At 43.9% G+C, this 14,976-nt stretch overlaps 1 protein-coding gene across 1 annotated transcript in view; it reads left to right on the forward strand.

Moving 5' to 3' along the window:
• The window catches only part of SLC67A1 (solute carrier family 67 member 1), a 57,305-nt gene that overhangs the window by 20,335 nt on the left and 21,994 nt on the right, over positions 1-14,976 (forward strand). The window contains exons 5-6 of the mRNA XM_079308452.1: positions 13,352-13,467; positions 13,930-14,040. Of these exons, the coding sequence (XP_079164578.1) occupies positions 13,352-13,467; positions 13,930-14,040 (227 nt within the window). The remainder of the gene's footprint in view (positions 1-13,351; positions 13,468-13,929; positions 14,041-14,976) is intronic.

Here is a 14,976-nt window from a genome sequence, read left to right on the forward strand (position 1 = left end):
TTATATTGATCAGTTTGAAACCTCTAAGGTCAGTCCTGTTTCCTCAGACGAATGCCATGGCTATGTCTGAATGGTGCCTCTATTTCTCAGCTGATATTTTACCAAAGTGTCGCTGTAGGGAAGGGTTTAATTTTACTTTGTCACCTTATCTCTGGGAACCACTTCAGTTCCGTTTCCATGACGTTCCTGAGAAGCGTAAGACTAGAAAGGGATTTATTGTGTCTTTGAACTGCCTTTTGCTCTGAGGAATGAGGATATAATTGCAACGTAGGAAGGACAAACTGAACATGTTCAGGCTTGTCCTGCCTGATCTTTCCCTGTTGTTTTTTTTTTTCCTTTGCCCCTTGCAGCTAGCATTCATGACTGGGACTTTCCAGCTGATAAAGCCTTGGCCAGCCTCGGGGCTGATTTGCTCCTAGCAAAACCAGCTCTCTGGCCGGCTGGATGTGTGGTTTCTTTTGATGCCAACAGCACCAGGGTTTGCCACTTTTTCTCTGCCACTAGAGCATCCATCCCTCCCTGTTCACATCTGTCTCAGGCAGAGGGCTTTCATGTTCCCTCTGGGATAATTTTTTCCACATGTTTAGAGAACTTTGAGTGCTCTCTTTTCTTTTGGTTAAGTTTGGAGTTTACAAGAAGTAAGTCTGGGGAAGAAATTAAAGGCATATATTAACCAGACTTAAAGCAATCCACAAAGAGCATCTCCAGAGCCTTCAAATTCCATGGTGCTTTGCTTTTAGGATATCATAGTATTAGTGTAGTTGAAATAGAGAGTTTGTTGGCTATGTCTGTAAATACAATAAGTTGTGCTCAGTTTATGGAATTTAATTTTTAAAAATAGCCTTTGTTAGAGGCCACTATTAGACTTGTTCTGAAGCAGGGATTAAGGGTAAAGATATGGGTACCAAACTCACTTTTTTACTCAACTGCTGCTATCTGATAATTTACTGAAGGGCAGTGAATTTCAGGTCCTTTCCTACTGCTATTCCCTTCCTCTGTGCTTTGGCTGGGCTCTTGCTTTTGGGTGCTGCCCTTTTGATGGGGATTGGCAGCCATCACATCTATACCACTGATGTTGGGCCTGATCTTGAATAATTTTTAGCTTTTAATGACTTTCATCCTTTCCATGATGCCCGCAGTTCATCTTTTCCAGCCCCTTTTCCATGGCATCCAGGATTGCAGCTTTTATTACTAATTCCTCAGGATCTTCATTGCTTGTTTTACTCTCACCCTGCGGTTTTTACTCAGTCCTTCCTCAGACAAGTTTCCACTGACTCAAATTCATGCTTAAATTGAGTCAGGGCTCTAGGATGTGTCCCGGGGGCAAAGCCTGTTCCTAGGGCAGCTGCTTCTTGTGGAGCTGGGCCAGATGACACCAGCAACATCAAGGCTCCTGGGGAGGAATTCTTGAAACAGCAATAGGGATATCACACATTTTCAAAATCTACAGGTGTGTGCATCTCTCATAAGTGGTGTTGTAATATGTAGGTGCTGCTGTTGTGTTGTCAGGGGGTGTGCTGGTTTTGCATGAAAGTCCCAAGGAGGAGGAGCACACACACACACACACACACACAGGTTTTTTATCTGAGAACTTCCTCTGTGAGCTGCTGGGACCTATCAGAGGGCTGATTTAATAACAGACAGCCTGGAAAACCAATTGAAAAGTTACTTCACCTCCATGGATCACATCAGTAAAAGTGAAAACTTTCTCTTTTCACTTCCAGCTTGTGAAGATGTAAGGCCAGCCTGGCCTGGCCCCCTCCCCATGTGGCCTGGCCAGGCAGGGGTGGGAGCCACCAAGGGCCCCCCATTTTCAACAGGGGAAAGAGAAACCTTTGCTAGGATACTGCTTGCTCTTAAAAGTAATACCCTATGAGGTTTTTTTTTGACACGATCCATAACACAGTTCTGGAAAGACTGGGAAGATGGGAGGAGTTCCACGATTTGCAGATTTTCCTGGGCAGATGCAAATTGTGAAAGTGAAGATAAGTCCTATGGCCAAAACAAGTAGCTTCTCTCTCTAAAGTGAACTGAAATGATTATTTAAGTGGAAGACTGACTGAAGTGTCTCTGTATGTTGCTGTTAAGAAATATGGAAGGGGAGGGAGGGAGTGATCTGGAAATCTTATTCCGAATTTCTTTTTTTCTCTGTGCTATTAATAAATTTCTTCTTTATATCCTTTTAAGTTTTAGGCCTGCCTTGCTTTTGCTCCTAAATCTTATCTCAAAGAGAAAGTGAGTATATTAAAATTGGCAAACCTAATTAAACCAAGAAAGGGGGCTGTGAGACACAGCAAGCTATGGGTTTCCATTGCATTACTGTTAGGGCTGGAGCAGAAAATGGCTTTTGGGGGATCCAGGTAAAAGAAAGAGGACAAGAAAATTGTGGTAAGAAAGGAAAACTTTATAACAATATTCTTACAAGGCCTGATGTAGTGGTAGGTCTGGGGATTTGTGTACTTTGGATACCCTGGTGCTGTACAGATGTACATCCAACAGGCTTGGCAGCACTCTGGGGTCATTGTTTCTGTGGTTTTGCCTTGGTGAAAATAAAATTGATGTGAAATGAAAATGTAATTTTTTCCTCTGTGCACTGAAAAGAAGAAAGCCAACAATCTCAAGGTAAATCATTTCCTAATCAATAAGTTCATCTGTTTAAGTGGAACTCTTTGATGCACTAAAAGCAGCCAGCTTCCTCAAGGCTCCAGGGTACCACAAACACCAGTACAAATCCATCGGCACTGCGGCCACTAAACAGCATAGCCCCTTGCTGCCTTCATAGCACCTGAAACACAGGTGTTCCCTAGGATGTCCTGCCAAAGAAGTGTGTGGCCTCTGGCTCTTGCACCAGCAGCTGGCTTGAAATGTAAATCCTGCAGCCCCAGCAAACCCCAAGCATGCAGCAGGCGGGCGCTTCACCCCACACGCCACAGCGATGGATAATCGCAGCTTCCCAAACTCCTCTGCACACAGCTGGCCGCTCACACCTTGCTCACCCCTCCTTATTTCCAACTGCTAATTTGCAATTAAATGCAACTAAAAACACAGTAAACACCCTGCTCAGGGTTTTCCATACAAGTCCATCAGGTAGCTTGCTGCTGGTGCCATTTGGTGGTGAGAGGAGCGAGCCTGTGCCATCAGCGAGTGGCTGGGTGGAGAGCTGCCCAGGAGGCTGCCTAAGATGTGGTTCCCACTGAGTGCTCCCATAAAAACCTGTTCAGCATAATGTAGCTGATGCTAACTGGCATCCCTGTAGGTGGTCTCTGTAGCTGGGGCCAAGATGAAACGTGGGGTGAAGAAAGAACCGAGTGCTTTCTCTCCCTAAGGGGAGAGCAACCGAGAGCAAGGGTGGGTGAGGCAGAGCTCGAGATGCAGCAGCTCTGCAGTCAAAGGATATTCTTGTTCAGGGCTTTGGCAATGCTGGAATCCACCAAAAAGCCCAGGATGAATAGAACACCCGGCAATTACGTTTGACTGGTATGCAATGCATTCAATTTGCTTGCATTCATTGCTCCAAAATGTGCAAGCAACTTTAGTTAGTATTGAATGTGGTTTTTAGCCCAAATAATTTCCTACCATGCTAAACAAAGTAGTTGAGAATACCTCACTCAGGGAGTAGTTTCTTAGCCATTCCTTGGCTAGTGTTTTTCCTACCAACTGTGTAGAGGAGAAAGCTGCTCCAATTTGCAAATGCGAAGCAACCTCCCTTCTGAATATATTTAACATGCAGAAACCATTGTCATTATGGATGAGGGAAACAAAGTACTTAATTGGAGGAGTTCAGTAAATACAGCAGCAGTGAGACCACTCCTGGTTAGGGCATAGGAAGCCTGCCCAAACAAGCAAACTGTGAGCCTTCAGTTAATGGTTTCGCCCATTATTGAAATGGAGTGACTCACTCATCTCATGCAGATGCCTCCTTCTGGGGTCAAACTCCTCATGAAATCAAATCAGCTGCCCCACAGCCCTCAGGCTCTGACTTTGCTGGAGAAAGGATTGGTTTCAAGTGGCCTGTTGTGCAACCAGAGAGGTTGCAGTGGGATGCTGGAAAATCTCACACCTGACCCTTGAAATGCCTTATTTGTGACTTTTGGGTATTAGCGTTTCAACACTGCTTCCCATACAAAATTAGTCCTAATGTGTTCTATTTCATTAAAAGGCCTTACTAGACAAAAGATGCTGGAGCCCTTGATGAAGGATGGCAAGGTTTTTCACACCTTGAGGAAGGAGGTGTTGGCTGCCTCTACTTGTTCCAAGGCAAGATCAGTCTGTGCCATACCTCTGGTACGATGCTGCATTTACAGTTACTTACCTCAAGGTAAAGAATTAACTTGTTTTGCCAGGGATTACGTAGCTTATAAATGTCATTCACGTGAGCACAGTCCTGGTAAGAGATGAACTTTTAAGTATCAGACTTGGCTAGCCAAGGACTTCTCTATTTGTTTAGCTCAAAGCCTGTGGGTGTGGGGTGTGGAGGGAGTCTGCTTTTGTGTGACACCAGGGTCGCTCTCAGGGATCACTGCAATAGCATTACCAGAGTCCTGCTTGCAAAAGGGATTGGGAGAGGGAGAAGGTGAAGTCCCCTGATGGGCTGATGCTGGGACACCTCCAAAATTGGCAAAAAAAGGTGGTACCTGCAGCATCAGACTGTCTGCCCACAGTCCTGGTGTCTACTTGCCAGAGTGTCCAGAAGGCAGAATCTTTGCCAGAGCATCTCATATCTGTGTTTCCATCTTTTGGAAGGTGGGAGAGGTCCTCTTGGAAGCAGCAGTCACTGCCTCACTCCTTAGAGCCAACAAAAAAGGGCAGTGGCTTGCCAGAACTCTCTTTGTGCTTTCTTTGCCAGCCAAATCCTACCCCTTCCACTCGCAGGAACTACCCAGACCCCACCCCCCATCCCTGGGCAGCAAAATTGAGCTCTGCCCACACACTGCTTTGAGCCAGCTGAGAGTGAGTGCACCATGATGGGTGAGAGGTAACAACTCCAACCAGTGCCAAGCTTGCAGATCTTCCAAAGCCACTGCTGTGAGTCGAGACTTGACGTGCTGGGAGTGCAGCTCAGGTTACTACAGCAAATCCTCAACAGTTTCCTGCCTAGCTGAGTCTTTTGGAGTCTGAAGCACTGTAACCTCATAAAAGCTGGAAAAAGCTTGAACTCATTCAAAGATTATTTCACACCACCTACAGCACTCTATGAAGTCAGACATGCTGTAACATATAATTAACGATGTGTTGGGTGGTGAGTCACTGAGTAGTCTAGCAAGCTCACCTTCAACCAGTCTGTGTGTGGGAGTCCTTACCCAGCAACACACCCAAATGGAGCATTTTAATAATTTACCACATTCTGAGCTTGGAAGAGTAGTTTTTGCTGCTTAATTAAGTAATTAAAAAAAAAAAATACTTAAAGGCTTTGCTACTTGTTAGGGAACAAAGCTTCAACATGAAGGAGAAGGTGGGGGAGAACCCCAAAAATCTTTTTGTAATACTACTTTCTATTCCTTGGAGTATCCAAGAAAAAGCTTAAGAGATAGGAGGCTGTATCTTTGTGTTATATTAAGCAGTCACTTGATAAGGTACATGAACATTTCCTGGACTGAAATGTGGCATTACCCTTTCCCAACTGCATGTCCTCCCAAACACAAAGTAAGAGTCGTGCTTATTCTTATTTATTCTCTGGAATGTTTTAGAGTTGCAGGGGAAAAAAGCAGTTTTTTCCAGGGAATGAGCAAAGATGTGCCTGTCTGGTTTGTGACATGGTCATGGGGGACACAGGTTCTATTTCCAGTGCAGAGGAGGAAATTGCACTTGTGTCTCAATGTGATCATTATCCTTTCTCTGACAAAAATCACAGTAAGAATTCTAGTGAAGAGCAAGAGTTGAACGGACTTGCATAATACTTCTCTGATTACTTCTCCAGCCTCCAACTATATTCAGCTCAGGGGATTTCCTGACATGAATGAGTGAATATGATTTGTGATGCTTTAGTAATCTTCAGTGCATCATACTTTTAAGTGCTTATCTAATCTCTTCTTGTACCCGTGCTTTGCTTCCACAACAACAGTAGCAACAAACTCCACTGACCATCTACATGTTCCAAGAAGAATTAGGTCTTTCTCTTTCTTTTGAATTAGTCTTTGGCAGTTTCACTTGGTGCTTCCTGTTTTTTATGGTGGAAATCACAGTGCCAGTCACTTCCTAACTGTCTGCTCCAGAAATAAGCAGTTCAGAAGCATAATTTCATGTGTGAATTTAAGACTTGTTTAGCCTGCAAGCATCTAATCTGACTTTAAATCTAATCTGCACTGATTTTTTCAGCTGTTATTGCCTAATCCCTCAGCTCTGTGAGGGCCATATGCAGTTCCTCACTGGCTGTTCTTTTCCCCAGTAGTCTTTAACTGTGTATTCTCAGGAAATTTTCTTCCCTGCTGTGCTAGATCATTCCCAGATAGGTTGAGGAGCACATGTCCCAGCCTCACCAGTGGGGTGCCTCTGATGTGAGCACTGACCACCAACACCTACTCTCTGATGCCTATCTTGACCTGTCCCAGCTCATCCAATATTAGTTAGCACTGCTGGCATCAAATCCAGGTGTTGCAAGCCCCCATTCAGGGAGTGCAGCTCATAGCTGGTCCTTGTCTAGACTTCTCCATTTCTAGGCACACAGGGTGATGCTGCATAGAAGTGTGAGGCAAGCAATGCCTGAAATAACTAAAATCTTTTGGGGTACGCAGCTTATCCTCCCATTTTTTATAAATTCATGTAGGTGTGCAGGTGTTTTTTGAGAGTGTTTTTTCTTCAAGACCCATCTGCAAACCTCCTTTTGCTGGGTCAGTGACACACACAGGAGTGAATGTCCTTAAGGGAAGTAAATCCACAGGTGCCTGCAATGGCTGTGAAGACCTGTCCCTGTCCCATATCTAATGTCCCCACACTCCTGGCTCTTTGCCCTGTTAATGCACCAGTGCCAATGTCCAGCATCCCTCCCTCACCCAGTTCTGATGGAAACAGGTCATGGAGGCTGCCCATACCCCTCTTCATATTTTCTTCCTTCTGCACCACACGAATTTTCCAGATGTGGCTCCCACTAGAAATGAGCAGTTGAATGAGCACTTGTCTGGGGTTGACTCATTCTCACCCTGTGAGGGGCTCTCTGGAGGGTGTGGATGTGAAGTCTCACTCCCTCCTTGGACAGCCTGCAATGATGTCAAGCTCACCATAGTGAAAAACCTCCTGGTCTGCTCAAAGCAGCAGCAGCCAACTTCTGCTGCTCCTCATCTAAAGCATACATGGCAAAAAGGACAACCTGGTCATGGTTTCCATGTCTCTGTGTAATTTTTTTTCCATAAGGACAGGAGTAGGAACTGCAGAAAGGAAGACCTGAGGGTGTTTTGTTTTCCTCTGAAAGGCATGGATAATATGATGGGTGGTCCTCCTCTGGTAGTGCTGCCTTGAAGTCTGCTGAGCATTGGGTTGCTGAGTTTGTGTGTGTTATTGTGCTGTTTCTTGCCCTGGGCTGTGGAAGCTGGACTATCACTGTACATAGGCATGAACATCCTAGGAAATGAGGGAAAATTCTGCAGGCTCAATAAGTCTTTTTTTGGTTGAGGCTTTTGTGGGTTTGTTTTTTTCAAGAAGGCTTGGTGAAATTGTGTGCTTGGGTTTTTGGGGTTTGGTTTTTGGTTTTGGGGTTTTTGGGGTTTTTTTGTATTTAGGCAGAATCTCAACAATATAGAGCAGACCACAATGGGTCAGAGAAGAAATGCACTCACCAAAATAGAGTAAAACAGAGCTCCTTGAACAAAACCATAACTAATTTACAATATGTTATGCAGTAAGTAGCTTATGTATCACTAAGTTATCAGGAACACAGTGGTCACTGCTCACTTTCTTGCAGACCTAAAGCTGGTTACCAGAGCCCATGATTTGGTGTAATGCTCCCACCTGAGCTTTCTTTTTTTCACCTCAGTTTTTTGCTTTGCCTTTTTGTTTTTTTAACTCACAGCTTCTTTTTCACCCATATCTGCTCCTCTAAGGGTATGAGGGGATAGTGTGGCCAGACTGCAATCAAAGAAATATTTTGAGAGTCCTCTCAGAGCTGTTTAAGGAATCTGGGCTGGCTATGAATGCCGGCTTTATGCATTGCAGTTCTGAAGTAGGAGTGAGTCACTAAAAAACAATCTGTGCTGTCTCCATGTTCAACTTTGACTTTATTAAGAAAAAGAGAAAGAAAACAAACACCATCCCATTCAGTGCTGAAATACACATTGATCCTTTAATCCTGGGGGAATCTTTGGGAGCTGCTTCCTCCTGGAAAGAATCGCCGTATTGACGCAACGTTTAATTGTGCAATTACCCACGTGCGTTCTTCTCCTGGGCTCTGCAGAGCAGGGCTCTGTGGCTGGAATGCTAATGGGAAAAAAGAGCCACTGATACCATCTCGTGGCACAGGCAGCCTGCATGCAGCCTCCTGGCTGGCAGCAACCCCTAAGGTACCTGCTTCCATGGTCTGTCTCAGGTTTCTCACTCGGGACATCAAAGATGGAATTGCAGCTGAGCAAGGATGGGAATTTGGGCTGGAGCCCAGAAGTGTGGCCTGTGTTTGGGTTGTTGGAGCTGCCCTTGGTGGAAGCAGGAGGTTCTGGTGCCCAATCCCTGCTTGGCACTGCCTGGCTGGCAGGTACCAGCTGGGATTCTGCTCAGGCTGCCTGCCTGGGAGCTGAAAACATGCCTGGAAATACACCTGCAAATGCCTGGCCAGTGGCCTCTCTCCTGCTCCTGGTCCAGTGCCTGATGCCTGCATGCTGCACATGCCTCTGTGAGATTTTTTCATGCAAGTTTTGCTGAAAGCATGGCTTCAGAGCCACTGTGAAATGCTCTGCACATGTATTTGTACATATGGATGTACCTATACACACCCACACATACTTGTTTGGCCAGGCCCTGCTTTCCAAGAGCTGCATTTGCTCTAAAGTTTGCCAGTTTTATTCAGATGCTTCATATGTGTCACCTCTGACTTCTAGGGCAGGTGACAGGAGTTGGAGAGCCCCTGTGAGCCCTTGCTGTGCTCCTGCCATCCTTAATTCAGAAACTGAACTCTGACTGCATTCATTTGGCTCATATTAATTGACCCTGATGGGAGCAGGTTGAAGGAACATGAAGTAGCTCCTCCCTTTGCTGCCCTTGGGAGGTGTGGTGAAGGTTGGGATTTACCTGGCAGTGAATCCAGGGGCTGGTTAAGTGTTAGATGGGAAGAAATGCAGCCCTCTTCCAGCTGGCTTTGGATCCTAGGATTTTCTGGGGATCAATCTGTTTACCAGCACATTATTATTAATGGTTTTGTCATCAATTCTGCTTTCCCACCAGCACTGAGGATGGAGTTTCCAGATGAGTAATCCTAGCTGCCAGCCACTTGTCCCTTCTCCATGGCCACAGGCTACCCAGAGCCTTGCACTGGGCCACACTTTGGGTCCTCTGGCAAGTGGACATCTCACTTCTTTAAACCTTTTAAAACTTTGTAAAAAGATGGTTTTAATGCATCCACCACAATTTGCCTGTTGGCTTCAGGAAAGTGGAAAGGAGAGGCTTTTGTGAGGTTGTTAAGCAGTGCTTGGCTGATGTTAGAGGCTCCTGGCCTCCAGGTCCCTCTGCTCATGTTCTCTTCCTGTTTCTCTGAAAGTTTTAAGTTGGGACAAGCTGCAGCTAGTCATGTTGGCAAAAACTAGTCCTCCTTGACCCTAGTTCCTCCTAGTCCTAGATTCAAGTGTTTGCTCCCTGCAGCCAAAACCTTTGCATACTCCTGAAAGCAGGAGCTTGGGGCACATGAGTCCCATGCAGGATAGGAAAATGCACTTTATTCCTCTGCTGAAAAAAACAAAAAGAATAGTGGGCAGCTGTGATCTTAGCTGACAGCTGAAAGAGGCTTTGCTAGCAGAAGTCCCAGGGAAGACCAAAGAGGCTGCTGACAAAAGTCAGGAAGGGGTTCTCTCTACAGATTAAAAAGCAGAGGAATTATAAATAACATGCTGGAGCACACAGATAAAGTTACCCGAGTTATTTTGACCATAAAGCCCAGGACAGTAAAGGCCCTTAATCTCTCATTAATCAACAAGAAGCTGGAAGAGGCCATACAATGAGCTCAGCTGCCAAAGCTGCTGTGCCCTTTTGCTCCATTTAATTTAATTGTATTAGTGCTGCCCGCAGCCTTTGTTCTTCTGCCCTGCTCAGGAAATCTGCTGCTGGGTTTGGCAGGGCTCACTCTGGTTCCACATGGCTGGTTTGTGGACAGCCAGGAGGGATGAGAGGGAGAGCAGGAAGGGGAAGAGGATGGGAAAAGGTCCCAGGGGAACAACCTGCTTGATGTACTTCATTTATCTTAATAGTGCCACTGTATCCCTTCCTGGGGAGGCTTCCTCCTGATGAGCCAGACACACAAAACTGAATGCAAAAGGACTCTGGCTGATAGCAGCAGAGATGGGAGCTCATGTTTAAATTTTAAAATGAAAAAACAGACAAGTGACCACGAGAGCCAGCTCTTGTTCAGCAGGTGCTACCAACCTAGCAAAGCATTCCTACCACCACCTCCCCTGGCTTCACTTCATCTCCCCTGAATGAGCCAACAAACAAATCCAAAAGGTGGTTTCTAGGATATGGGGGAATTATGTCAAATTTCAGCATTCATCCCTGCTGAAGGATGAGATCTCAGAGCAGCTACCTGGAGGCTGTACCTTCCTCACTTTTCCATCAATCAAGGAATGACAGTGCTTAATGTGTGGAAAAAGATGGAGCACTTACAGAAAAATGTGCTCAGGAAAAGGGATTTTCAGATGACTTTGAATGCCTCAGGCTTGTCTGGGAAACACAGTTTTGAGCTCCATATTTTACTGGATTTCTCCAATTTAAGCAACCAGCCATATAAAATTCCACAAATGTGTTTTATCAAGCCCAAATTTTCCCAAACATGTAAATTGTCAAGGTTCTCCTCTCCCTTTCACAGCACTGAATTAACAGTCCTGTGCTTGCAGTGAAGTAAGCACAGATCATTGTTTGCTTAGAGTTTTGCAGAGGAATCCTTCTGAGATTACTTACAGTAATTCTTTTTTGATATGAAGAGTAAAACATATTTACATTGGTATGTGGGATTCTGGACAACCTCAGGAAAAAGTAGGACTGGAAAGGAAGTTTTTTTCTGGTTGATGAAAAATTTTGAGATATGTTTTTTACATATCAGAATAAAAGCTTGAGATATAGAAACTCCCAGAAAAAAAACAACCAACCAAAAAAAAAATAGAAAAAAAAATGCAACCCCTCAAAACCTCACACACATTTAGCCAGTTGCAGCTACTTATTTTGGTTTTTTTTGTCTTTTTTATTTCCTTAGTAAATCTATGCAAAGTAGAAATTCAGGATGTTTTGGTTAAAAATTTTTGTCCACAAAGTTGATTTCAGTAGTTTGGGAACTGCTTGGCATATAATTTTAATTTAGAAAGTGGCAATCTGCTGCACTAAAAATGAGAAGTAATGATCCAGTAAATGACTAATTTTGTGGTCTGAGTTAATTAGTGAAGCAGCTTGGAGGATAGAAGGCAGCAGGTCTAAATTACTGTGCTAAGTCCTTCTGCAGAAAGATATTATCTGGCTTTGTTGTTTTAATAATAATTAATGAGAATTAAAATATTCAACTGGGATTCCTGCTGTTGCTATTAGTGGGAATACGTGTGTTTGTGTGTATATATATATTTATATTTGTTCTTTGATGCTTTTCTTGCTTGTTTGCATCTCAATCCTTGACTGTCTTGCTCTGTGACTTAAATAATACTCCAGAAATTATTCAGACTGAGCCTTTGTCTGAGGCTTTTACAATTGGTGCTGCTGGTTATTCCATGAAAAACATACAGCATAGCCTGACAAGGAAATCAGCAGTAAAAATACAGGCAGTAAGCAGTCTCTCATCAGCAGGCTCACAGGGAGCATCAGCTGGGGGCTCACAGCTCATTTTTACATCTTATTTTTGACAGGTTGGTGGGAATGCAGGGATGGCACACTCACCTCCAAGTCTGCATGGATCTGCAAAACTTGAAAACCTTCTCTGGTGAAATCCAGGCATTACTTTGCTGAAGTCCAAAATGCTTAAATTTCCATGCCTCCAAGGCACCATGGTGGTCACTTCATCTTGTGCTCTACATGACTCCAGCCTTTTGTTTCTGTTGGGCATTTCCACCCCAAACCTGCTTCCTGTGGTTGGTTTTAAGCACATGCTTTAGGAAACCCTACAACTAAGTGGGTCCTCATGATGGGGGGAGACTTTTAATGAGCTGGTTTAGTGGATAATTGGTCTCACTGTTAAAACAAGCTTCTCTCATTGTTTTCAGCCTGACTTCCCTCAGTTTCAGTCTTGCAGCCCTGGACTTTGCTCTATTGTGTTTGTCAAAATTAAAGCCTTCTAGAGTGTGGAATCTTCCCACATACCTTTAAAGACGAGGAGGAGTCATTTCCTAATCTTTGCTTTTAAGAGAACAGTGATAATTGGAGACTAATTACTGGCTCTATTGACTTTTCCATGTTTGTGTTTTTTAGATAAGTTGTGATTGTTCCTTTTTATCATTGTACACTATAGTTAATAATTGCTGCTCACTGTGCCTACATCCAAGGATGAGGCCCTACTTCTGATAAAGGTTCAATGTTCGGGGCTCTGAGGGATAGTTGAAGTTGGTTTGGTAGTTGATAGTTGATATTGGTTTGGTTTGGGGCACTTTTGGAGAAAAGTAAGTGCTTCAGTCAAAATGCTGTTTACCATTTCAGAAGGTTTTGTAATCATGTTTTTATTTTCAGTGCCTCCTTTTCAAATGGTATTGTCTCTCTTGTGGGTTTAGTTTTGCTTGCAGGCCATATTCTACTATCCTTAATCATTGAGTACTTTCCTTAATTCATTTTATTTCAGTGAGAAATTTCAAGGAGTGAGATGATACTCAGATGAATGAAATTGGGGATTAGACAGGGATTAGATGGATTCTAACAGCAGATGCTGTGACTTCTTTGGGACAATTGCTAAGTGTCATTAAACCAAGAAAAGCTATTTTCCCCTGACAATTGGAGATTTAAAAGCATTGTATTATGCCCTATTCTCAATAAAATTATAAACTATCTTGGTAGCAATAGCCATCTTTTGGTGAAATTTCAAACTGTGGTCATATCCAAACCCTCCATGAAAGGATGTGAGTTCTTTTAATGCCTCATGTTCTGCAACTTGAAGAGGAATTTTTCCTCATCCAAATGCCCAAGCCTTGGCAGGATGGAAGTATAAATATCTTGTTTATGTTATTTATCCAGTTACCTCTATTTTTTCTGTTTGCAGCATTTATGTTCCTACATATGTTGGGCTGGTTGGAAGTCTCATCAACACCCTGATAGCAATGGTTTGGATCCCTTCACAGACTAAACCAAAGTCAGACCATCACATCAAAGAGCACAGTGAGTATTTTGTGTTTCTGATAAATAATACATGAAAAGGGACAGGGGACTGACATGCTGCAAGAACTGCTGAAGGACTTTGGAGTTGCATTTAAGGGCGAAAAGGTCCCAGCCTTGAGATGCTGACACTTCAATGTCTGAGCTGTGCTTGTGGAAGAGTTTTATTCCAAATATATTGATCACTGTGCCATGTAGAATTGCACTCTTCTTTGTGTCTCAGAAAAGAGAATTGTGGAGCCCTTTCTGGGGGTTGGATTGGTCTGGCAGGGGAGGAAACCCCACTGTCTCAGAGGGTTCATCCACATCAGCCCTGGCACCAGCTCCCAGCCTCCTGCCATCAGCACGATGCTGGTGCAGCAGAGAAATGGGTTTGGGTGATGAACCTGAGCAGTCTCAGAGTTTCCTGCTTTCTACCCTGGACCTGTATAAACAGAGGATTAACCCATATGTCATCTTCTGCAGGCACATCACAGTCTGGCAGCTTGTTTAGCATCAGAGAAATCCTGCGCCTGATGAAGTTCCCGGGAGTAAAGGAAGTTTTCATAGTCAAGGTCTTTGCTGGACTTCCCATAGGTAAATCCATTCCCCATGATTGCTGGTATATTTAAAATAGGATGACATACTCTGTAGACCAAGCTTTCTCATATTACTGAAAGCACATTACTTTTGATCACAGAGCAGTGAGGATTCACCTCCTAACTTGATGTTGGATGATTTCAGGTAGCCTCAGCTACAAACCCTGGGACTTCATGTCCAACACACTACTTGTCATAGTATCTGGGAGTTTTGGCAAATCAGTTAATCTCTCCATCCCCCTCACTGCAAATGTTTTTTTCCCCTTGTCTGTCATTTCACTTTGTAAGCTCTTCAGAGCAGAAAACCATTGTTTGTCCTCCAACAGAAAAACTGAGCTCTTTCCTGATTTTACTCAGTGATTATAAGATGTATGTGTATCCTAAACTTTTTCCCAACAATTAAAAATTCCTGATGGATGAGAGGGTTAAGCTGCACACAGGGGACCCACAGCATGTTTCTTCCCTTGCACATTCATGGGGGTGCTTGTTCTTCTCTTTATATATTCTGCTGGGGTTTTTTTTGTGTCATGATAGGAACTCGCTGGTACCTCAAACCTTTCCCAAACCCATCTGTTTCCCTGCTTCCTCTGAGTCAGTTGCTGTCCTGGCATGGTTCATATCCCCATATTTGCCTGACTATGGATCCCTGGCCACAATTTAATAATCTTCAGTTTTGTCTACCCTGTAACTTCTTTACCCACACACTTGACTAGAGACAAGCTGCATCTTATCTTTGTCAGTGATGTGTAAAGACAGGGTGATGTTCTCTCCACTTTCACACACAAAAGCCTTCACAGCTCTTTTCCCAGTCAACCAAAAAGTGCAGTTTCTCTCGATGATGATTTCAAAAACTGATTTTTGCGTACATCAAAACATGTGTGTATCATGAGTCTGAACAAACTAAGGCACTTCCCTTCCAAGCAGGGACACTAAG

The sequence above is a fragment of the Erithacus rubecula genome (assembly GCF_903797595.1).
Source record: "Erithacus rubecula genome assembly, chromosome: 6".
Classification (NCBI taxonomy): domain Eukaryota; kingdom Metazoa; phylum Chordata; class Aves; order Passeriformes; family Muscicapidae; genus Erithacus; species Erithacus rubecula.